General features: G+C 45.0%; 2 protein-coding genes and 1 non-coding gene across 4 annotated transcripts in view; 2 read left to right on the top strand and 1 right to left on the bottom strand.

Moving 5' to 3' along the window:
- Window positions 1-11,258, top strand: part of C5H7orf31 (chromosome 5 C7orf31 homolog) — a 42,970-nt gene extending 31,712 nt beyond the window's left edge. The window contains exons 8-10 of the mRNA XM_036758748.1: window positions 5,372-5,546; window positions 6,189-6,280; window positions 10,348-11,258. Coding sequence (XP_036614643.1) covers window positions 5,372-5,546; window positions 6,189-6,280; window positions 10,348-11,190 — 1,110 coding nt within the window. The 3' untranslated portion in view covers window positions 11,191-11,258. The remainder of the gene's footprint in view (window positions 1-5,371; window positions 5,547-6,188; window positions 6,281-10,347) is intronic.
- On the bottom strand, window positions 7,841-7,948 carry LOC118852521. The gene has a single exon (XR_005010593.1). It is a non-coding gene; the product is annotated as a U6 spliceosomal RNA (small nuclear RNA).
- A 10,786-nt stretch (window positions 11,259-22,044) lies between the features above and the next one.
- Window positions 22,045-24,088, top strand: LOC118852051 (cytochrome c). 2 transcript variants are annotated; one of them, XM_036761685.1, is made up of 3 exons: window positions 22,045-22,182; window positions 22,861-23,051; window positions 23,160-24,088. In XM_036761685.1, exons 2-3 carry the CDS (start codon window positions 22,883-22,885, stop codon window positions 23,306-23,308), a joined length of 318 nt encoding a protein of 105 aa, XP_036617580.1. In that variant the 5' UTR covers window positions 22,045-22,182; window positions 22,861-22,882; the 3' UTR covers window positions 23,309-24,088. The 2 variants fall into 2 exon arrangements, with proteins under 2 accessions (XP_036617580.1, XP_036617581.1); XM_036761686.1 differs by having other exon boundaries at window positions 22,068-22,182; window positions 22,875-23,051.
- The last annotated feature ends 876 nt before the right edge of the window (window positions 24,089-24,964 follow it).

Genomic DNA, 24,964 nt, shown 5'->3' with positions numbered 1-24,964 from the left:
TGTGCCCTGAGCAGAAGGGGAGGGTGGGACAAGGGTGTGGGAGTTAGACTCACCAGTTCCTGCACAAGCTTTCCCAGGAATGGATGTTAGGCTGCTCATGGGTAACCACCCCCTGGAAACGAGCCTTTGGCTTGCTGCATAGTCGCTTTTCCTGATTTTAATTAGGTGTGCTGAGTATCACAATATGAGTATTCTCTTAACTCATAATCTTGGAAAGCTTAAGAGAGAAAAATGAATTGATGGCTAAGGTTAAGGAGTGAATAAGTAATAATCCAGCAGGCAACATATTGGTCTGGGACCCCAGCTAACTTGACTTGGCTGGTCCTCAGACAACACCTACACAGTCTCACTAGGGCTGTCCTCCGAGCCCTTCCAGTGGGGTGGGTGACCTGCCTGTGCCAGCTCTGCTGGTAGACAGCCTGAGAGCCCAGGCTCACCTCTCTGCCACCAAGACACATGGCGGAGAGGACTTTTGTAGACTTTCAAATTCTGCATGCATAAATAACATTCATGTTTTTATTGGTCTATTACTATAAATAAGTTGTGTTAGTATTTTACATGTATCTTTCATGTAGATAGCTTTTATATTTAGGTAGATAAATAGATTTTATCTTTATCTATTAGATAAATTTTGTATTTTGTATTTATCTTTCAGATAGATAATAGATGAATGGATGGATGGATGGATGGGTGGGTGGGTGGAGAGGGTATAGTACTTTTCTAGAGAGGTTGCTAGCTAGATGGATAGATAGGCAGATAGAGGCAAGAGCAAAGATGAAAATCATTGCCTGTCTTTCTTGCACCTGGCTCAAAGGCCTCTCTGATTATCACTGGAGAATTCCAGTGTAGCCATCCCAGGAACCAGCTTACCTGCCTTCTAACAGCCAGGAAGTTTTGCACTGATTGGGATTAGAGGACAGGCATCCCACAGGTTACTGAGAGCAGGCTGAACCATGGTGCACCCGAGTCTTCGGATTGGTCCCGGAGGCCATGTCAGGCCCCTAGTTGGTCCAATTCACACAGGCCCATCAATGGAGTCAAGTATATATTGTGATTGTTGTGCAGCCCTAGAGGACATAAACTCCTTGAAAGAATGAATGTATGAAACGGCATATATTGAGGACATACTATGTGCCCGGGACTGTGCAAAGAACTGGGGATACAGATACAAAAGTCAGAACAGTCCCCACGCTCAAGAGGCTTACTTTTGAATAGGGGAAGCAGCACATATGGAGGCATAGTGGCCAGAGATGGGGACTTTAGTCGGAAAGTTACAGGGATGGTGAGTAGGACCACAGTCCAGGAAGAGTGGCACATCCTATGCGGGAACAATGGTGGCAATGACTTGGTGATGGTTAATCATTCTATGATGAATGGAAGGGACGACGAAAGGTGGCTTAGCAAGGAGGTAACCAGGAGAGGAGTGAAAGATAAAATGAGGGATGGTGAGGGAGTTTCCTGAAGTAGTGTTCTGGGTCACCTCTCACCAGAAGTTCTGCCAGGACCGAGTCTTTAGTGTGGGCAGTAAGAAGGCAGGCCAGAAGGTGTTTGTGGAGGAGGCATCCCCAGTGCCTAGTTCCATTTCTGGCACATAGTGGGTGCTTCTTGACTGAACGATTGATTGATAGGACTGGACCAATCAGGGTAGACCAGTGGAGGGTGGAGGGAATGTGCTTGAGTGGAATTCTTACACTACGCCACTTGAATATTTGAATGTTTTGGGCACCTCCACTACAGACTCACTAGACAAACATTGAGAATATTGCAAACCCAAACTTTACTGACCCTCATTCAATGAACTTGAAAAGCTCTCACTAGACTCTGTGATGAGAGAGAGAAGACGGCTTTTTGACTCTCTAACTTAAAGCTACACAGCTTTACAAAAGCCCAGAGACTGGAGACTGGCTGATTTGGTAACTTCCAGAGAAGTTTTTCACAGAGGATCATGGTTATTGGAAACACACCTTAGGGAAAAAAAAAAACAGACAATTCTCTTGGTGCTAAGTCTCCTACCTGGATGATTCTGGCACCCTGGAGTTTCCAACCTCATGCTGAAAATGACTGAGCCTGGTGGGCAGGACTAAGCATGAGTTTCAAAACCCAAGAGAATTCCTCCCTAAGACCAGCTCTTTGGTCTCTTTCGATCGACATCAAATTGGTTTCACTCTTGCTCCCCGAGTGTCCACAGAGATTGCTATTGCTTGTTTGAGTCCTAAGAGTTGCTTCCAAATGTTAATTTTTCAGTTTAATTGATTCACTGAAGGGCAGAGAAAAAGAGTCCTAGAAAATGTCCATCAGGTCCACAGAGCAGAGGTTTTTAATTTTCTTTTCAAATGACAAGTTTCCTGCTTTAGGTGCTTTTGCCCATGCCTGGCACTTTTTGAGAAGTATGCTCTGTGACTGCTCCCCCTCCCCAGCCTGATTGGGGGGAAGGAGCGTATGGGAAGGGAAAGTGACAAACCCACCCAATATTCTCAAAGCTTTTTTCTGTGTTTGTTTATGAACTTACCTTTTCTTTACCCAAATGCAAACGTGAAGAACATTATCATTCCTCCAGGAAAACAAGAAGGTAGTATTCCTGCTGCTCGGGTCAGACTGCATTATTTTACAGCCAAGAGTTCTATCAGATTCAGACTGAGAGTAGTCTGGATATTGCATTTGTCTCTTCTTGTGTTGGGAGACTCTTCTACTACAAAAGACCCTGGTTGATTTTCAGGTCCTTTCAGACTAGGATGGCCAGAGGTACATGTGAAGGGTGGGCTCATTGCCTTGAATATTATATTCACCTCCACCTCACATGCACCTCTGACACTTGGCTGTAAAAATAATTGTATAAGTTATTTAGGAATTTTTCCAATTTAAACATGATTGTGCTCCCAATAATGGACACACATTTCATGTTTCACTTGAGAGATAATGATGTCAGCCTCCAACTCCCAAGCACAGTATGGAAGAATTAGAGGTTTTGTCCACCTGGAGAATAGAGTGAGTACCAATGGATGAGTATTTCACAAAGAAACAGCTTTGAGTGGTACGGATGTTCCTGAATAGACTGATAACATCAAAACCTACAATCTATAACTCCAAGAGTTGCAAGTTACCCTGAACACATCGGTTTTTCTTCTCACAATCTTCCTTTTCAATTTCCTACCATTGTGTGCTTACTCTCCCCTAATAGATACTGAGTACATTGGTGGAAGAGTGGGATCCAGTCTTATTGTGTAGACTCTATTATATTTTATCATATACATATTTATAAGACTTTTGGGTGTTTGGGATCTAGAATTTTTAAAATTTTAAAAAATTTCTTTGTTTTTTAAAAATTTTTACTTTTTTTATTTTTCAAAAAAAATTGGGACAATTTCCTTGTTTGTCCTGCTCAGTTTTCATTTATTATTTCTTGAAGTATAGCTCTGAAAAAACAGGCTTATAAAAGCTCATTAAACCCAAATCACTCTGGCTGGCTCTCATTGAATGGCCAATAATTATGTCCCCCCCAATAAAAATTTTTGTGGTTCATTGTTTAGGTTTTGATGGCTGAGAATGTGTAAATAGCAATTGTTTTCTGTTCTGGCCAGAAACTCTAAGGGTCTTCCCTTCCCAAAGGGATAGTTCTGCAATTAAATTGGGTGCTCTTTTGTCTGAATTCTTACCTACCCCTTAGTCACTGAATGGGTATTGCCTCAGACAACTGAAACCTGGGAAAGACCTTAATTTTGAGAGGCCGAGGTCACTTACTCATCCTGGGCCACTGCCAGGCATCTTGACTTTTGTCTTGCCACTGGACTTTGATGACTCTGGAGGAGAGAGTGAGGTTGACAACTTGGTGTAGCTCAGCCTCACTTAAATCTAATTCAAGAGCCAATAGAGACATCGCTTGTGATGTCATTGGTCCTCTTCAAGAACAGAGGCGAACAACAACTTGTTTCAATATATAATAAGTACCTGTGATACAGCTACTATTTCTTTGGCTTCATCTCCAAGTAAATGGTTGCGTTTAAGCTCTCCGCGGGTCATTATTGTGAGTAGCTGGTCTATATAAATAGAAACGCGTAAATGGAGGCATGTGGACCAGAACGGTGAGGAGGGGACGTATATTTCTGTTGAACAGGACCATTCCTCAGGCCCTGAGACGTGCTGAGAGTAGCCTTGCAGTGTGGGCCTAGACCCATCGGTCTGTGACCAAGCCAGCCCAGGGAATGAGGGAGAGTCCACATGCTCCCCTCGAGGGCTGACTCTGCCTGGGTGGGAGGAGGTTTGGAGGATGTGCAGATCACTGCTCCAGATATCACCACCTGTATGAGATGGTGAGAATAGCCACATCACCCAAACTGTGGAGCAGCGCTTCCCTCACCTTCTACCTACAAAGTCACCTTTTTGGACCCAAGATGAAAAATATACCAACCTTGGAGTCACAGAACCTGAATTCAAACTCTGCCTCTGCTGCTTATTTTTTGTGACCCTAGAGAAGTTACTTGATTTTTCTGGGCCTTGGTTTACTTACCTGTAAAATGGGGGGCTCAGACTAGATGATTTCTTTTTCTTTTCTTTGAGACAATCAGGTATGTGACTTGCCCAGAGTCACACAGCTAGTAAGTGCCTGAGGCAGGATTTGAATACAGGTCCTCCTGACCACCTCACTGCCTACATCATCTAATCCCATGACTTTATTTATCCTTTGTACTTGTATTCAAAAAAGCAACTTCATAAGCATATTATGAGTGGTTAAATAGCACCCCAGTTTGTGTAAGGCCCGGTGCTGGGGCTCTGAACCATGAGAATCACAGATGTAACTCCATATATTTAATAATATATCAGTCATTGGTTGCTAAGTAAAGAGCTAACAGATTATCAATGGTAAAATTAATCTTGGTAAAAAACCTAAAATCTGTGCTTCTTAGCCCTCTCAGTCCCCTTTCCCCTGCTCTGTCATAATCACTGCCATAGCAGAAGGGGCCACCTAGGACTGAGGGCCATTTAGTATAACTCATTGTTTCATTGGTCGGCAAGGTCAGAGACTTCATCCCCTGGTGACAAGCCTTCTGGTAAGTGAGTCTCTCTATCCTGAGCTAGGCGAATCTTAGCCAGGGCCTTACAACAGAGACTCAGTCTCTTGCCAAGACCTTACTTGATGGCTTTCCTGGCATGGGAGAACCTATCAGAGGTCGTTCTCTGCCAGCATTGACCTTCAAGAGGCCCTGTGGTCTCTTCCCTGTCACAAAGGTACATTTGAGGAAGTCCTTGTGCAAGTACAGAGCCTACCTGGTCACAGTGAAACAGAAAAAGGACTGATAAGAGAATGGGTAAGCTTTGAGGGTCCCGACACTATTGGAAATTACTAATAATCATAATCACTATGTTTATATCCTAGTTTCCTAGACGTATTCACAAGAATACGCAGATATTCTACCCCAAACCTCCAAAACTCTTGGCACCAAACACCACCTTAACCACACTGGATCCTTTACTCTCTCTAAAAGAAGCCAACATACGAAGAAATCTGGAGCGGTCCCATTGGATAACAAGCTACACACATGATTTCACAGGTATGGATTATCTTTAGTGTGAGCAATGAGGAGAAATTATGTGTTTGGTAGGAGGCAATGCTGGGTGGTCTCATTCCCTGCTTATTCACAGTCCTCACCCCCATTTCTCCATCAAAGCACTGAATGGATATTGGTGGGGTAGTAATAGTTTTGGGTGGTTTGGGAGGAGGTAAAAGATGGGTTTTTATTTTGGTAATGTTTTGGAGGTACATTTTTTCCTGGGGAACAGAGGTTAGAATTGACTTCCACATTGCCTTGCCCACTGTGCAGAATGGTTTCATCTTATCAGATGGCATATTTGTGAGACAGCTTGGCTTAGTAGATAGAAAGCCAGCCTCAAAGTCAGAAAACCCTGGGTTCAAGTCCCACCTTTGACACAGACTTTGTGTCCCTAGGCTAGGCACTTGACCTCTCATTGCCCTAGGTGAATCTTCCAAAACTATATGTTTTAGAGTATAATTGATCTGCATTGGGAAGAAGGAATTTTCTCACTGAGAGTTCCCTATGAACCAATAAAAATCACAGGCCCAGTCCCATCGCCCTTGGGACATTTAAATTGGGGAAGTAACCCCCAATGAGTAATGTGATGCCAATCACCCTATTCTCTAACCAAATAATAAGATCCGTAACATTTCCATTAAGGTTCAGGCCCCGTGAACCCCCTCGAGCTGGATGATTTTCATGAAAAGGAGGTGGCCACTTTAACTGGCCAGATAGGATTTGACCCACCACCTGTAAGTAATTACAGTCAACTCTCACTTATTCTGGGGGAGGGGTGATCCAGTTGGTGGATTCTTGAGGCACTTGGCTACTTCCTCAGGCTTTGCCTCCCTCTAGCCCATTCACTGTTGTTAGTGGTCAAGGGATATTGGCTCTCACCTTTTACCTTGACCCCATCACCACATTATTAGGCTATGTTGACAACATGGTGGAAAACCCAGTTCCTTTGCTCATCATTACTGTAGGCCAGTTCTACTCTGCCAGAGCTCTGTTGAAACTATTAACAGAGGCATTGATTTATATGGGGCATAGGGCATTTAATTTGAATGAAGATGTTCACAAATCCTTTGAATTGGTGCATATTTGCATATTTTGTTACATTATCTTACTCTTGGATAAAACAGACCATGGCTTCCTCCCATTAGCCTTAATAATTGAGAGTTGGCTGTATTACAGCATGGAGCAGACCTGAATAAATATTTGTTGTTTGACAACAAGAAAAATACGAAGAGAGATCATCAAAGACTTCAAAGACAGCAGTTACGTGTTGTCTAATTGAATTCTTTTTTTTCCTTTTTTTGTTTGTTTTTTTTTCCATTTTTATTTATTTATTTAATATATTTAGTTTTCAGCATTGATTTTCACAAGAGTTTGAATTACAAATTTTCTCCCCATTTCTACCCTCCCCCCCCACTCCAAGATGACGTATATTCTGGTTGCCCTGTTCCCCATTCAGCCCTCCCTTCTGTCACCCCACTCTCCTCCCATCCCCTTTTCCCTTATTTTCTAGTTGCATGCAAAAACTTTTTTTTTTGTTTTTGAACATCTGTTTTTAAAACTTTGAGTTCCAAATTCTCTCCCCTCTTCCCTTCCTACCCACCCTCCCTAAGAAGTCAAGCAATTCAACGTAGGCCACATGCGTATCATTATGTATAACCCTTCCGCAATACTCATGTTGTGAAAGACTAACTATATTTTGCTCCTTCCCAACCCATCCCCCTTTATTGAATTTTCTCCCTTGACCCTGTCCCCTTTCGAAAGCGTTTATTTTTGATTACCTCCACCCCCATCTGCCCTCCCCTCCATCATCCCCCCCCTTTTTTTATCTTCTTCCTCCTTCTTTCCTGTGGGGTAAGGTACCCAATTGAGTATGTATGGTATTCCCTCCTCAGGCCAAATCTGATGAGAGCAAGATTCACTCATTCCCCCCTCACCTGCCCTCTCCCCTCCTCCCACAGAACTGCTTCCTCTTGCCACCTTTATGCAAGATAATCCACCCCATTCTATCTCTCCCTATCTCCTTCTCTCAATATATTCCTCTCTCATCCCTTAATTTGATTTTATTTCTTTTAGATATCTTCCCTTCATCTTCAACTCACCCTGTGCCCGCTCTCTCTCTCTCTCTCTATATATATATATACATACGTACATATATACATACATACACATTCACATATATATATATACATAAACATATATATACATATGCATATTCCCTTCAGCTACCCTAATACTGAGGTCTCATGAATCATACAAGTCATCTTTCCATGTAAGAATGTAAACAAAACAGTTCAAAAAATAAGGAACGCTTCACGAATTTGCATGTCATCCCTGCGCAAGGGGCCATGCTAATCTTCTCTGTATCGTTCCAATTTTAGTGTATGTGCTGCCGAAGCAAGCACTCTAATTGAATTCTTAGTGAAGTAAACAACGTAACCATCTGTGGCTTATGTTTTCGCCAAGGATTTTAATAAAAAGTGGGGATCGCAAATTGGGATCCCTGTATACCTGCAGAAGACTCTAAAGAAAGCTAATGTTTTCATGTAGTTTTCACTACAGTGAGACCCCCGTTTCTATACGATGCATCCTTGGGAAAATGAAATCGAGGCTGGTCTGAATTCTCGTTCATTACGATGGAAATTGACAGAGACTTTCATGATTCATAAAACCTGAGCTTATGTTGACTTTACTCCCACCCCAGCCTTCCTCAATGTAATGCAGAAGCATATGGTCCTTGACTAATAGCACCAGCCCAGTGACTGGCCAGCAAATTGTCACTATCTTACAAGTGTCGATTGAGTGGGTGAGTGAGCGAGTGAGTGATCTTTCTAAACAAAGCTTGAACAGCTCAGGCAACTTCATCCAGTGAAATCGAAGGCCAAATTGACGGTTTCACTTTTCTGTATCTCACGATGACACTGGGGATTTGGACCACAGCTTCCCCCAACCTCATCCCAACCCCACCCCACCCTACCATATAGAGTGCTGTGACCATCCAGGAAGTAGTCTTATTTTATTCAAGAAAGAAATGTGCAATTATACAAATTTTACCTAAAGAGCGTATATACAATAATTACAGAGATGAGTTAACATTAAATAAGTATTTATTGCTGAGAGAGCAAAATCTCTAAAGCATTGTTTTTCATAATCTTGGCATTACATTTATTGGAGGAGGGGATGGGAGATAGGAAAGCCTGGTGAGCTTGGGGACTGCTGGGTTTCCTATGGAACACCTCGGTCTTGGGACAGGCTTGCTCTAATTATGCTATTTTTAAAGGTGCATTTGAATACTATGGTTTAGAAAAACAAAAGCAGACCAAAATAATCCCTCTTCATTTAAAGGCAAAGGCTGTTGTTATATGGTGGGAGAGATGCTAAGTTTATAGTCAGAAGACCTGGGTTCAAATCCTGGCTTCAGTCCCTTGTGACCTGTGTGACCCCAAATCAGCCACTTGACCTCTTGGGCTCTCAAAAGAGTGAGGGTTTGAACCAGTGTCTCTAGTGTTCCCTTCAGCCTTAAAATCCACCAGTAATCATAGTGATCGTTCATATGTATGTAGCAACCTTCCTCACGACCACTCTGGGACGTGCAAGAAAACTTTGGAAGAGGAAACTGAGTCTGACAGGAAAGGCAAAGTGCCCACTGCAATGCCATTAGCAAAGAGGCAGTGCTGGGATTTGAACCCAGGCCCCCTAGCTCTTAAGTCCAGTGCTTTTTTGTGTGTTTGGAAGTAAAACTGGACTCACTGAGCTAAATAACTCAAATATCTGGATTTTTGTCCCTCTTTCTCTCTACGTTTTATCTATCCAGACCTAATTAATAATTGAAACAGGAATTAGCCTACTCGACCACCAAATATGCAGTATGCAGCCTACTGTACAGGTTCTGTGGAACTGAGGCTATGAATTAAGCCCTACCATTGAGTAACATATTCAACCAGGGACGCCAGAGATAGAGGTATAATTATATAAAGAAAAAATATGACTAGAAGAAGCATAAGGCTGTCAGAGAGGGAGGAGGCTAGCTAGCAATGGAGGGAATCAGAAAAGACTTTATAAAATATGATGCTTGAACTTCATTATGAAGGAAGAGGTGATTTCCTGAGAAAGAGGTAAGAAGAGACCATTCACAGGCAAAGGCCTGGAGGCAGGAGATGGAGTATCCTAAGCGAGGAATAGAGGGACAATTTGGCTGCACCACAAAGGATGAGAAGTGGAGTAATATATAATAACATGTATAATGAGGCTGGAAGGATAAGTTGGGACCAAATTAGGAAAAGCTCGCATTTCAACAAATTCTAAGAATGTCAATACTTGAGGGCAGGACTCTTCCCGTATTTGGTTTTGTATCCCCAGAAACCTAACACTGTGCCTGGTGAAAGGGCAAATCCCTAAGAAATTCTTCTCAATTTATTGGTTCGTTGGCCTTCTCTTGTCATCCTAATAGAAGGGAGAGCTCCTTGAGAGCATGGGATGGTTCCTTTTGGTCTGGGCAATCGCACCCACTGCCTAGCACAAAGCCTAGAACATTGTAGGTTCTAAAGAAATACTTGGCGATGGATAAAAATAATCTCTTATAGTTGAAGAGACCATCAAAATCCCATAAATGAGAAGGGGGCCCATTCAGGTATTTAAATGTCCTTGGATATGTTATTTTAAGTGGTACAATTTTAATAAAGTTTATATAAAGCTCTTGAAACTAGAAGCCCCAAATAGTTTATAAAAACTGAGTGATAGCAGTTGAGTGCCAGTGACTTGTGATGCCAATCTCTTCCCTTCTTTGTCTTCTCCTTACCCACAGCAAGAACAATCCCACCCAGCATTTCTTCCCACCAGACCTCTGGAAGGCCGTATTGCACGTATTTTGCACGGCCGCAGACCCCGAGACTCCATAGTTATCGAACAGAGGTTACCTTTGTGTCCCGAATGCACCCCTAGCGTCCTGTGCAGGGTACATTCTGTGGTGCCCAGTCATGCTGAGATGATGCTCGTTAAGGGGAGTACTCCAACAGGACCTGTGGCCCGCAAGATCCAAATTTCTGAAATTGAAGAGATGATCAGAGATAGGGTAATGCCACCATCTCCATATGCTTTCCCACCTCACTGCAAGACAAAAGAAGACATGGATGATTTCTATAAGATTTATGAACCAAACCCATGCCCCAAAATCACAGATACTTACAGGAATGATGCTTTGTACTGGAGGCAGCTATCGATCAGGCCTACCTTCCCAATGTGTGTTGAGCCTGAGGATTTTCTCTACTATGACAACATGAAACGCAGCCCGCTAGACCAGTATATAGTGTGGCGTAACCCCATTGGCCTCAGCAAGCCCAGTATTCTACCAGAGCTGGCAGAACAAAAACCTCCCTTTTCTCCCTGTCACCGTTTCATCAACAAGTCACAGGAGTATCCACAGATTCCTGACTCGGGGAGTCAGGAAGAAAAAGATCCCCACCCCAATGTTAGGGTGGCTCGGCCACAGACCTGCCTCCTGGAACTCCAAGATTCTTTCTCCAAGACAGATGCACGAAGACGGTTTCAGGAATCAGTCACAGAACACCAGAAAGACCTCCGGGATAACGAACACTTAGGAATGCGACACAATTTCTATAACTATAATGCCTATTATTTCTTTAACTGATATATTTCTTCATTCCCGTGGAAACCTAGCATCTGGCAAGAACATTAGAAAATATATATAAGAATCCTCTCCTTGTGGCTTTACTTTGCCTTCTATGTGATGTCTCAATAGCTTTGTTACTAGCAAGAACAATCCACATATTTGTCCTACTTCAAGGTGGCAGAGGGGCTCTAGATGCATTAGCTCATTTGAACCTTTTGAGAGTCCTGGGAGGAGAGACTATATCAGTTATTATTAACCTCATTTTACAGACAAAGAAACTGAGGCTCAGAAGCAAATGGATTGAATGAAAGGTACTTTATTGCTAAGCGTTTCTATTTGTATTTCCAGTGCCCAGCATTTCACTTTGCACACAGTAAGGGCTTAATAAATGCTTTTTCTCTCATTCATTCATTCATTGCTCACTGTGGAGCAAGTGCTATGCTTAAGCATTAGATATACAAAAACCTCAAGGTCACATTGCCTTGTTCTAAATAAGCTTTCTTTCTCTCTCTCTTCCTTCCTTAGTTTCTTTCCTTCCTTTCCCCTTTCTTTTCCTTCCTTTCCTTCTTTCTTCCTTCCCTTCCTTCTTCCTTCCTTCCATCTTTGCTTCCTCTCTCTCTCTCTCTCTCTCTCTCTCTCTCTCTCTCTCTCTCTCTCTCTCTCTCTCTCTCTCTCTCTCTCTCTTCCTCTCCCCCCCCCCCCTTTCATGAGTCTTCGCGTCTCAACCAGCTAGAAGTACGGCAGCCTCACTCAAGCCTAACCTCATTGCCAATCGTCATGGAAAACCTTTCACCTGCTGCGTCTTTGAGCTGGTAGCCTAGTGACCCTCTGCATACAGGGGCTCTCCGTATCGGCAGTGGGCTTGGTACCAATACCCAATCAGCTTTAGTCCAACTGCAGCTCAGAACTTCCGCCTCTCCAGCAGAAGGGACTCGTATGAATGAGTATTAGGAAAAGTCTTATGTCATACAGTTTCTAATCAACTCTTGTTAATTAACATTCTTACACACTTCCAAATACACCGTGATACAATTTAATAACACAAGTATCATTTTGCAAATTTCTGATCAGTTAGTGGCAAAATGCCTTCCCAGACCCAAAAACAATTTTTAGGAAAAGAAAATCAAGTCTTTTTCTCAGGGGGAAGGATTGACCCCTAATATTGGGGCACTGCCCATAGGACTTGGGGACCTGAGATTGACTAGAAGCCACCACCTCACCTTTCACATGAGGAAACCAAACCAATTTGGCTGGGCACTTTTAAAGACTTTAATCAGCTTGCTCCAGGGAGGCGGGGCTCCTCACTCTCTCCCACTCTCATGGAAGGGCCCCTTTATTCTGGGCTCTGTCACTGCAATCAAATTAGTACTTGCTCCAGAAAGTCCTGGTGACTCACCCTCTCCCTTTCCCATTAAAAGACCCCTCTACTCATAACGCAGACACACACACACACACACACACAGATATACAGACACATATACACACACACAAATGCACACACATACACACATACATACACACACATATACATGTACACACATACACACAGATATATACACACACACATACACACTACAAATATCTTACTGGGTTAAACACTTTACAATTATTGACTCATTTGATACTTACAACAACTAGGGGAGGTAGATATTATTATTATCACCCCATTTTACAGTTGAGGAAACTGAGGCAAACAGATATCAAGTGACTTGCCCAGATTCACACTTCAAGTGTCAAAGGTCAAATTTGAACTCAGGTCTCTCTGACTTCAGGCTAGCGCCACCTAGCTACCTCTTTTTTTAAAAAATAAATTAATTCCTAGCTGCCTCTTAAAAAGTCTAAGAGTGACCTACTTAAAAAGTAAAAGGAAAGTAGGTTCCTAGCACAGAAGGAAAGCTTAGTCCTTACAAAGATACCAGAACTTGTAGAGCTCCCTAATGATTAGGAATCGGGGGTCAACCAGATCTAACTCCTGACCTTTCAGGTGAGAAATAAAACTAATAAAACTGTCTCCTGTGAGCCTTTTCTATGGCCCTCCAGGCTCCAGACAAGTTGTCTGGAGGAGTCACAATAAAATGATCGGCCTAGGACAGCCTAACAATAAAAGAAAAAAGCTAGGAGTATTTTAGGAATCCAAAATCTGCTCTTCTCATATCAGCATGGATATCAGTACTCTAAAAAAAGATTTAGTAACCATAGATATTAGCACTTAATCATTCAAAGGGCAAAAGTTATTATAAAGAAAGCAGTGGTATTTTTAAGGAATTACATTGGAAAACACACTTCAATTACAGTTGAAAACAAAAGAAAAGGAAAACAACCTAAAAATTAGGGTAACCAACAATAAAGGTTCCTTTTGGAGAATTTTTCCAGTAGGTCCCCCAAAATGCAAAGGGCCTAAAAAGAAGGTCCCATGTGTATCATAGCCTGGATCATCCCAGCTCCCACTCCCACTGGTGAGTCAGGCCTCTCTAAAGTTATCCTTGAGGGGTTGGTGATTGTCTTTCTGGTAGTATAGCTCATGAGCCCCCACCAGTGTGCTTCTTAATAATTATTAGTTAGCCAGATTAGATTAGCTTTTAGGAAGGGGTATTTAGTAAGGAGACATAGTAAAAAAAATAGTACAAAACAGCCCCCCCCCAGTCTGTGATACACACTCTCTAATATATACATACATTAAATATATATGGGAAGATAGAGAGAGAGACAGAGAGAGAGACAGAGAGAGAGAGAGAGAGAGAGAGAGAGAGCATGATTAGTGGACTCAAGCTCAGACAGCATGTGTGACAAAGGAATAATTCACAGCTACTGGGAGCCATTTTGTTGGACACCTCAAGATGTTCTCCTTAAATATGGTATAGCTTTTCTGTTGGGCTCTTTGGAGAGCTTTGACTCTGCATCCAGTCCATCCTTGGCTCCTGATATAGACTGCCTTCAGCTGATCCAAGGACAATTATGGGAAGTTGGGAAGTCCTCCAGGCTTCTACGATTCATGAGGTACTTTTCTGTTCAAGAGGGAGGAGATTGAAAATAAAACTATACCCAAGGCCCAGGATTCTGCTCCAAGCAAAGAAGCAATGCCTTTTTGGGAAGCTATCTAGAACACTCTCTCTTTATTGCTCATTCAAATTTTTCTGGTTCCAAACTGTTCTGCTATTTTTATAGAAGACCCATAGGTCACACCTTAGCCAACCTGAACACTTTCCTCTACCTCACTAACAGATATCAAGGACTTTTTCATCCTCGCTCTAAAGTTGATTACTAATTGAGATACATTATCACTTCATTAACGTATCCGAGCCTAGTATTTTATCACTTTAACTAGCATGGGACAGCCCACCACTCATCTAATTATCCCCATCCTTATACAAAGAAAGATCCCATAGAAGAATACTTATTTCAACATATTGTGAGATGGTCAAGTGAAGAATCCTTTGTTGATCTAATTACAACAGATTCTTTATTAAATCAATTCTGTACAACAAATGCTTTTAGCAGTCATTTCTGATCTTAACCCTCTCACTCTATAAAGCAGTACAGGCAGGAAGGGGTGGGGGGGGAGTATATACTTAATTTCATAGTGTTTTTCTTCTTCCATCAAAAATCAATTTCTTTCACACTCTGATGTAATAAAATTGATGTCACCTAAATTGGTTTCCAGCTTTAATACTATACCAAACTACCAAGAGGATGCTTTATAGAGCTTATGAGAACAAAATTAATTTGGAGGAACCAAAGTTCTACCAGAATCTCAAGGGGAATCATGAAAAACATAATGATAAGAAGAGAATAGCACTTCTGTGCCTTAACTCTAGTATAAAACAAAGCAACCATCAAAGCTATTTGGAGCTGGTTGAAAAGTAGAAAATGTCAAGAAGGCAAAATAACATAATAGAAAAAGCAGTAGATTTGGCCTCAGAAGATCTAGGATCAAATCTTAGCCCTGGCTCTTGTGATCTGTATGACTTCGGGTCAGGCACTTCAGTTTTCAGGACACCAGCTTCCTCTTCTGTAAAATTAGGAAAGTGTTTCCTAGGTAGTAGTTCCAGCTTGAGATCCCTTGTTCTATGATCCTACCACTTGTCAGCTGATGACGATGATGATGGTGATGATGATGATGATGGTGAGGATGATAGTGGTGATGATAACACCTTTAAGGTTTGCAAAGTGCTTTAGAGATTCTTCATGTGCCTCTGCTTCTTCTCACTCCCTGCATTCGTTCAGCTTCCAAATCCTATCATTTCCACCTCTGTCACAGCTATTAGGTCTGACTTTTCCTTCCCACTCCTACTAAAGCCACCCTAAAGTTATATCTCTTCTTGTCCAGATTATTGTAATAGTCTGATAAAGAACAGAACTCTCTCTCTCTCTCTCTCTCTCTCTCTCTCTCTCTCTCTCACACACACACACACACACACACACACACACACACACACATCTTGTATGTACGAAGTTATCTGCCTGTCATCTTTGCCATTTAACTGTGAGTTCCTGGAGGGTTTTGTATCCCCAGCACTTAGCATAGTCCTTGGCACATAGTAGGTGCTTAAAAAGCACTTGACTTAACTGACTCTTCTTCATCTAATCTTTAAAGCCAAATCACTCTGCCTTTCTTTGATTGGCCACTAAGAGCCAATCAAACTAAAAAGCCTCACTAAAAGCCTCAGTGGCTCATTGTTTAGATTTTGATAGTTTAGAATGAATATAAATAACAATTGTTTTCTGTCCAGGCCAGAAGCTCTGAGTGTCTTCACCTTCCAGAGGGACATCTTTGTGGTGATAAATTGACCCATCTTTTGTCTTAACTCTTAACTAGCCCTCAGTCATTAAATGGGCATAGCCTCAGTCTGTCTTATTTCATACGACTCCCTTCCACGTGGTCTGTGCTTCATACAATCTGAATCATTCTCCCTCCCCTGATCTCACCCCGTCTATCCTCTTTTCCATGCCGCTTCCTCTGCCTCTGCCTGTTACTGGCTATGTGACTCTGGCAAGTCACTTAACTGCTTTTTGCCTCAGTTTCCTGATCTGTAAACTGGGGATAACAATAGCACCCCCCTCTCAGGGTGGTGTGAGGATCAAAGAAGGTAATGATTGTAAAGTGCTCAGTATAGTGCCTGACACATAGTAGGTGCTGCACACATGGTAGTCATGACGACTACCACTATTATTATGCCATCCTCTATCATCGAAAGTCGCTTCATCCCCACCTCCTCTCCTCGCTGCTCCAACCTTCTTCAAGGCCCATGCATTCCGCTTCTGCCCTGACTCCCTCAGGTAAGAGGGATTTCTCCAGCCTCAGAGTTTTCCTGGCTCTTTCCAAGGCTCCCTCCTCACACATACCTCCACCTGCCTTATATCGGGGATTTCCATCTCCATCTCCCCTGAGCCCCGCTCAATGGGAAGCGCCTGCAAACAGGCCCTGTGCCACAGCCCTCTTTGTCACTCCAGGGCCCAGCAATGGACGGCGCTTTCCCAAAGTCAGCACCTATTGGATGGAATCACTATGTATGAAAGACTTGTGCATTTGTCACATAGATCCAGGTACGTCCTTTTCATGCTGGCTCGCATTTGACATTTGACATTTTCACGCTGTCTCTGGTGTTGAAGATTAGAGGCTTCCAAGGCCTCCCCAGAGTAAAAGGGTTGGGTCTCTTAAAAAGAGCGACAACACAAAAAAAAAAAAAACCTCACATAAAAAGCCTTGCTATGCAGTACTGTTACGTTTCCTACCTTTTACTTAATGTGTAGACAATGTTAATTAGATTATGAAAAAACAGCCATACAACTGTCTCTTCCAGAACATTTTGCCTTGAAGGGAAAATTCTTTTATTGACTCAATAAATGCTTCTCAGCCTCAAATATGGATGTTCACAAGCATGTGAATCAACAAAGCACCTAAGAAACACTCAAGATGTCTAGCTTAAAGCCTACTGCTGTATCACATAGCAATTAAATGGCACTCTCATATGACAAAATGGGTGTGTTCAATGGTTATTGCTGTCTAATTAACAACATTAAAATGACTATAAAAAATAAAGAAGCAAAGCATGAAATGAAAATTTAAGTCATGTACCAGGCTTAATGGAATGCTCTCCTACCCATGCTGGTATGCTGGCACCATCTTTAAATCATGAAGCAAAGAGACCAATAGTGACTATCCTCGATTCTAGCCTTGGAGCACCACGGCTGGGATGAGAGGCGGAGGAAATGGGTTCAAATCCTGCCTAGTGTGGGCCCTTGGGTGAATCCCTTCATTGCTTTGGGCCTATAAAATGGATTGGACTTGACGTCTGAGGTCCCCTTAAGCTCCAAACACTATGAACATCAGCAAAAGGGACAAAATGCAGGTCACGTCCAACCTTTTACCACCTGCAAAGGAAAATCATTGTTGTAGCCAAGAGACAACCGGGCTTGGAGTGAGGAAGACCTTGGCTGGAAGCTTCAGATACTAAGTCACAAATGGGTTGCAGTTTGCAGCGTGGGGTAGAGTGCCCGAGTGGATAAGGTCACAGCTTCATCCCAGTACAGAGGCAAGAGGGGGTGAAGCTAGGAACGGGAGTGGGGGTGTGAGGGTGGAGGGGTAGGGGCAGAGACAAAAGATGTACTTGAGAAAGAATGGACAAGACGTAGTAAGTGATTAGAGGAGGCAACTAGAAATAAGGAAATCTGGGAGCAGGGAACAAGTTTGTGAGACGGAGAGAAGGTAACGGGTTCTATTCTGGACATGTTGAATTTGAGAGGCCCATGGAATATGCTGGAGTAGGGGTGGTGTTCTGAGGGGAGGTTTGTTGTTCAGATGTTTTCAATCATGTTTGACTCCTCATGACTCCATGTGGGGTTTTTTTCTTGGTAGAGACACTGGAGTGGTTTTCCACTTCCTTCTCCAGCTCATTTTACAGATGAGGAAACTGAGGCAAACAGGGTTAAGTGACTAGCCCAGGGTCATACAACTAGCAAGTGTCTGAGGTCAGATTTGAATTCAGGAAGACTGACTGGGCCTGACTCCAGGCCCAGTGCTCTATCCACTGGACCAGAGAGATTTAGGCTGGGTATATAGTTCTATGAGTCCAATGGAAGTTCTGAGTTTATAGACACACACACACACACACACACACACACACACACAGAGTGAATGAGCTCCCTAAGGAAAGAGACTAGAATAGGTCCTTAAAAAACATTTAATTTATAGACAGGGATAGAGGAGGGAGGCCTAAGGCTGAGAGGCCTGCAGAGAGCTTGTCCTTCCTACTAAAGGCCTCGTTCTAGAACGCTTCTGCAATTTTTGAATATGGGTACATTAGAATGCTTCTGCAATCTGTAGCTTTAACCAACTGACAAACATTTGTTAAGTGATTACTATGTGCCAAGATGTAAAGGAAAAAAAAAATAGCCCCTGCCCTCAGGAAGTTTACATTCTATCGATGAGGAAAAAAGGACGTCTACACGTGTGTAGGGCCAGCTCTGGAGCTCTTTTCCCAGCTCCCTTGCCCAGTGACCAGCTGGTCCTCAGAGGATAGATGCTACAAGCCTCAGCGCTCTAGGGTAAGCCCTGGACATTTGGGGATTGCCTTTCTAGTGCTATAACTCACGAGCCCCCACCCATGCGCTTCTTTCTACCATGATCATTAATGTCAATTAGTTATCCAGAGTTCATTAACTTTTAGAAATTGGTATTTTACTAAAATGGCATAGTTGAAATCTGTGACACACTGTTCTATGAGTAAATACAAAATCCAGGGGGAAATGGCTCGAGCTGAGGAAGAACATGTAGCAGAAGAGAAACTCAGTCCCTGGAAGGGATGTCCCTATGAGGCGTGGTGTAGTTTTGGTTTTCCCCTTGCTGGGCTCTTTGTGGAGCCTTGAATCTATGGCCAATCTATCTTTAACTCCTGCCACAGACCCTGCCATCCACTGATCCTGGGATACTGCTGAGACATGTTGCAGAAATGGGAAGTCCACATCCTCCAGACCCTTCCCTTTGGAACTTACAAGGTGGGAAGAAGACCAAGCCAAGACACCCTTCCCCTATAGTGTAGTACATAGTATACCTTAACAACTCCTCTGGGGGGTTGTTGAGAAACTCTATCCTGGCTCGTTCCTCGCTTGATTTTCTGATGCCATACAGCCAATTCAAACAGACTTCCTGCTCTTCCTAGAGAGGTGTCAAGGTCTTGTTGGTCCTCAGTGAACAATCCAAGGTGTGCTCTCCCCAGATATGCATATAAGGGCTGTGTGTGTGTGATGTGTGTGTGTGTGTGTGTGTGTGCGCGCGTGCAATAATCATGACCCCACTTTCACATATAAATATATATATATATATATACAAAACAAATATGGGATAGTTTGAGGTGAGAAGAGGCACTCCAGGTGAGCCCGGGGTTTGGAGGAAGCATGACTTGAGTTTTGAAGGACACTAGAGATCCTGAGAGGCAGAGGTGAGGGCGGCCTATGCGCTCAGTTTAGGAGACTGGAAACAAAGGAATTGAGACAGAAAGGGGGGGTGTCACATGCGAGGAACAGGTCAGCGTGATGCCAATTCGAATCTCCTCCCATGAAATACGAGAAACAATTTCTTTCCCGTCTGCCCACCAAGATCAGTCAATGAAGCATTGATTAAGCACACAGTGTGTACAAAAACACTGTGCTAAGAATGGGGATATCCCTACTGTAATCCAGTTCTTATTCTTATATAACACCAGGGGAAGGTAACGCCTGCAGGCAGGTCCTTAAGGTGTGGAGGCAAAGCAGGCCCTAGTGCATCAGCTTTAATGGCATTCCCACCAATGATATCCTAGCAGTTTCTGATAGGATTTGACAGGGCCCAGGACTTTGGTGACAAGGACTTAATTTTGTGGGTGTTTAGTTGGGACATTGGTCCCCTGGCTGCATCCCCACAGATGGCTGTTTCTCCAGACTATGCTGAGGACATGGGGCTGGAAGCCTCGCCATTCCCAAGGGTCTTGGGCTGTCTCATCAGGGGCTGAGAGGAGATGGTGGGCAAGGGGCAGGTGGTTTGCCGTGCCTGGCCTGCTGCCTCCCGCCTTTGCCTCAGGGTGCCAGGCTGGCTTGCCTGCCCTGTGGGTGGCAGGGATGGCTGGGAAGGCCACTCCCTTCTCCACAGGAGTAACTTTCTAGGATGGGGGCTATGCAGGCGTGTCTGGAGTCAGGGGGTCAAGAGTTCTCTACTTTGAAGTACGTTTGCCCCAGCAATAGTTACGAAAAAACTCAATTCTTAAAAATTATCTGAAGAGGGGAAGGATACAGAAATGATTGTCACACAAGTCCATTTAGTAGGAGTCAATTTTAAGGTGAACGTTATTCTTTGAACAGCTTTAGGGATTGGGGGGCATTTTTGATCCCCCACCCCCCATGACATTTTTCCTCCCAACTTAAAGCCCAGGTTAGCATATTGATCCTGTTGGGTAATTGGGGGAGTAGCAGGATACGGAGGTTGCAACAAGTGCTCTGAAGGCACAGGTCTGGGGTTCGAATCTTGGTGTAACTAATTAGGGAGGGGTATTTGAGCCTGTCTCCTTCACCTCCAGGAAGTCTCCCAAGGTGGGTAAGCAGCTAAGTGGGGCAGCGGCTAGAGCCCCAGGCCTGGAGTCAGGGAGACCAGAGTTCCCATTCAGCCTCAGAAACTGCCCAGCTGTGTGACCCTGGACGCATAACCTCTATTTCCTCCTCTGTAAAGTGGGGATCTCCACAGCACCTCCTTCCCAGAAATGTTGTGAGAGCAAATGAAATCCTGTCAAGTGCTTAGCACACAGTGGGCACTTTACACAAGCCCTCAATCATTATTTTTAGGCATGGAGAGGATGCAGTCTGAAAATGGCAGCCAACGCAAGTGCTCCTCTGGCCAGGGCACTGGACCTGGGAGCAGGAAGACCTGAGTTCCAATCCTTCTCAGGCCCTTACTGGCTGGGACCTTGGCTAAGTCATTTGACCGCATTCTGCCTCAGTTTCCTCAGCTGTAAAATAAGCACCAACTTTTCCGGGGTTGCAGCGAGGCTCAAATGAGACAATGTTTGTAAAGCAAATGGAACATATACATAATCCAGCAATCAATAAGCATGCATTATGCACCTGCTGTGTACCAGGACCCACGGTAAGCGCACAGAAAAGAAGAAAGTCTGTCTGGCGCTCAGGAAGCTCACAGCCCTGGGGAACGGCCAGGACAGAGCCCGGAGCCGTCTGGATGTGGTCACTAATTATCATTATTATTACTAATTATTATCTGACGGTCATCCCGGGGCGCCCCGGGCACCCCAGGGCATGGAAGGGGGATCCCAGAGTTTGGGACTGGAACGGACCTCTGAGGCATCTAGTTTATGCCCTCTTTACAGATGGGGAAACTGAGGCCCAGGGAGACTTTACATGACCTGAAGGGTAACACAGTGCACGTGACTGTCAGGATTCGCATTTGAACCCAGAGCGTCCTGATTTCCCAGCCAGCGGCCCTAGGTTCGGAGTCAGAGGACCTGGGTTCTAATCCCAACACGCACGAACACGTGAGGATTCCCTTTACCCCGCTGCGCGCCTCTCCCGTCAGAGAAGACGCATGCGCAGCCTGCGAAGCGAACGGGACGAAGACGAGCGGGAGCCGCAGTCTCGGCTTCGCCGGGTGCAGAATGCGCGTGCGCGACCCCCCTTGCCCCCAGCGCGCCCCAAGCTTTCAGTACTTTCTCAACAAGTCCGGTCGTACGTCATGGCGTCACTACCGGTTAGCGAAAGCCGCGGGATAGGGTGGGAGAAGGCATCCTGGGAGCGCAGCCTACCCTGCTGGCAGGGCCGCCCGCCGGAGCCGGGTCACGCGCCGGGCCCGTCCGACTCGCGGATTGGCTGGCGCTCTGTGACGTCACAGAGAGGGCGGGGGCGGCGGGTTCGGTTGCACGGATGCCGGTTACATAGGAGCGGGTACGGCGTGTCCTTGGGCAGAGGCAGCGCGAGTCCAGCCGACGGCGGAGAGCGAGTGATTGACCGAGCGCGGGGCTGCGGGCCGAGTCGGTGAGCGGGGCCGCGGGGGTGGAGCTCGGAGCCGGGGCGCACGCTCTGGGCGGGCCTGGCGCGATCCCTGGGACCTGGGGCCGCGCGGGGGCTGGGCCGGGGACGGGGGCGCGTGACAGGACGTGGACGTGACCTTGGCTGGGAGGGCGACCTCGGGTCTCAGTTTACTTCTCCCTAGGATGGGTCCGGCTCGCCCCTCCCCCGCCGCGGTGTACCTACGCAGGGATGGGGAGGGTTAGGAGAAGTCCCCTCTCCGGCCCCCCAGGACTGGCCTAGGGAGAGGGGCAGCCCCCTCCTGTCCTCAGGGTCTCCCCAATGCAGCCCCCAGGACCAGCACGGGGTGCCGTCCCCGCCCCTACCTCCCACCCCCCTCCGGCATCGTCAGAGGGGGAAACTGAGGCTGGGAGCCCGTTCGGGGTTCAGCCAAGATCGCGGCCAGCGACCCGCAGTGACCCCGGGCTCTCTCCGGACCGGGCTCCAGCCACGCCTGCTCTGGCCCTCCATGAGTGAGCCGGGGTGAGCCGACACGGCCAAGATCACCCAGCCTGGGGGCCCCCCAGCTCCGGCCCGTGAGGAACGAGGCCCGCAGATAAAGGGGGGTCAGGCCGGGGGTCACTCGGGTGAAAGCAGGGGTGATGACCCTCGTCCAGCAGGCCAGAGCATCTCGTCCCTCACCAGGTGCACGTTTCCAGGATTCAGCATGGGTGACGTGGAGAAGGGCAAGAAGATCTTCGTGCAGAAGTGCGCCCAGTGCCACACGGTCGAGAAGGGGGGCAAGCACAAGACCGGCCCCAACCTCCACGGGCTCATAGGCCGCAAGACCGGCCAGGCCCCGGGCTTCTCCTACACAGATGCCAACAAAAACAAAGGTAGGGGGCGGGGGGACCCGGCATCGGGGTCGGATGGAAAAGCGCGTGGATGGGGGGCAAGGGGCCAAGCAGCGCCAATAATGAGTCCGTGCCCTGTGCCTCTTGTAGGTATCGTCTGGGGAGAGGACACGCTGATGGAGTACCTGGAGAACCCCAAGAAGTACATCCCCGGAACCAAGATGATCTTCGCGGGTATCAAGAAGAAGGGAGAGAGGGCAGACTTGATAGCCTACCTGAAACAGGCCACCAATGAGTGATGGCTGCCTGCCGCCTTATTTATTATGAAAAGGAGAGGTCTCCGGAGGAGATTTCTTGTCTTTTTTACATGTATCATAACAACCCTATTTAAATTGTTTTCAAACAGAGAATTTTGATCATGAATGGCTGTTTAAAAATCTTGTTCAGCAGTCCTAATAAAGGAATGGTCATGATTACAGCCACAACCAAGCTATCACTTTTCTGTTTCTTTTAAAACATTAGGGACTTTTTATCAGGCAGTGTGCTCCACCTCTGTCTTGGAAAGTTTTGATTGAATCTGGCTGCTTTTACTAAACAATAGGGAAAGCCTGCTTGAAAGAAACTTTCATAAGAACTTTTTACCTGTGGTATGTTTAGGTGTGGGGGGTTATCTTTTGGAAAAAGTTGTGCCCCTAACTTTCCATGCATTAACGGCTTAATTACGGTGATTTGATTAAATACTCCTTTTAAATGGTCAAAGACATTCAGTGTATTTTGTCTAACAATCCTGAGTAAAGACCATCCCATCACAGTGCATGAGTGATCTTTGAATTGGAACTGTGAAGAGGCACACAGGAGTTGAGCTAGAGATAGGACCTTCTGCTGAGTTAAGTACCTGCTTCAAGCTCAGTTGTACCTTAGGATTCACCTTTTAAGACTGTTGGATTTAAAGTTTGCAGATGTGTCCTATATTATAGTAGTGTTAATACTCACTTTGAGGGTTCAGTTGTAAAAGATGTAACGTTAGTACCTCTGGTAAATAATGTGGTCATAAGAATTAAACACTTGTGAATACTTTACCTGAATGCTCTCGATTGGTTCATTCTCTGAATTTTTACAGAAGTGACCTTGGTAAGTTGTCTATTGTGCTTAGCTAAATTGATCTTTTGGGCAACAGGAAATAGAACACCCCGGGAACCCGGTTTGGTTTTCAATGGCTGTAATCAGAGAAACAAACACTGAAATTCTCGGGAAAATCAGCTCCAAGCATTTTCATTCCCAGAGTCCTCCTTGGTGCCCACTAATCTTGAGCAAAGCCTTGCTTCCCTTGGGTTTACCTCTTAGCATCATTAGCCCAAAAGTTGGCTCACTTGTCTAGAAAGAGGAAACAAAGTTTATGCCCTTCACTTAATAGTTACTATTCTGGGATGAGTTGGACCAGGGCTAAAATATAAAGACTTGCCTCAGGAATCTGGGAAAAAGAATCGTTCAGACTCTGCATACCTAGGGTGAAACTTCAATTAGACCAGCTGGTGCTCTGGAAGAGTCAGCATCAGGACTTTAAATGTGTTTAAAGGAAAGTTAATCTCACACTGTAAGAAAATGGATAGAGGGTTACCATCTTGGAGACTTGTTAATGCCTTGGTGGACCAGATGGTGCAGGAGCTGGGGGTGTGGAGGGTAGACGTAGAGACACCCCAACTCGTGATGTGGGTTTGAATCAATGTACAAAGGCTGCTAGTGAGCTCATGTTTACGTTGGGTGTATCCTTAATCTCAGGGAGAGCATATGAGTTTTGAGGTCCTGATTGTCTAGTCTAGGTCACAGAGCAGGTGCTGCCGGTGATTCAGGGCAGGAATCTTGCCTCCGCTAGAGGCATGTGACCTTGGAAGAGACAAATCAACCTCTTCGGGCCTCAGTTTTCTGATCTGCAAAAGGGGCTTGGACTGAGCTTG

Source organism: Trichosurus vulpecula, chromosome 5 (assembly GCF_011100635.1).
Source record: "Trichosurus vulpecula isolate mTriVul1 chromosome 5, mTriVul1.pri, whole genome shotgun sequence".
NCBI classification, from domain to species: Eukaryota; Metazoa; Chordata; class Mammalia; order Diprotodontia; family Phalangeridae; genus Trichosurus; species Trichosurus vulpecula.
Note: the sequence above shows the minus strand (reverse complement) of the source record. Positions and strands in the feature narration are given on the sequence as shown.

Coding starts and splice junctions, on each gene's coding strand:
- LOC118852051 (XM_036761685.1), top strand. CDS start 22,883: ATGGGTGACGTGGAGAAGGGCAAGAAGATCTTCGTGCAGAAGTGCGCC. Junction 23,052..23,159: donor AGATGCCAACAAAAACAAAG/GTAGGGGGCGGG, acceptor TGCCTCTTGTAG/GTATCGTCTGGGGAGAGGAC.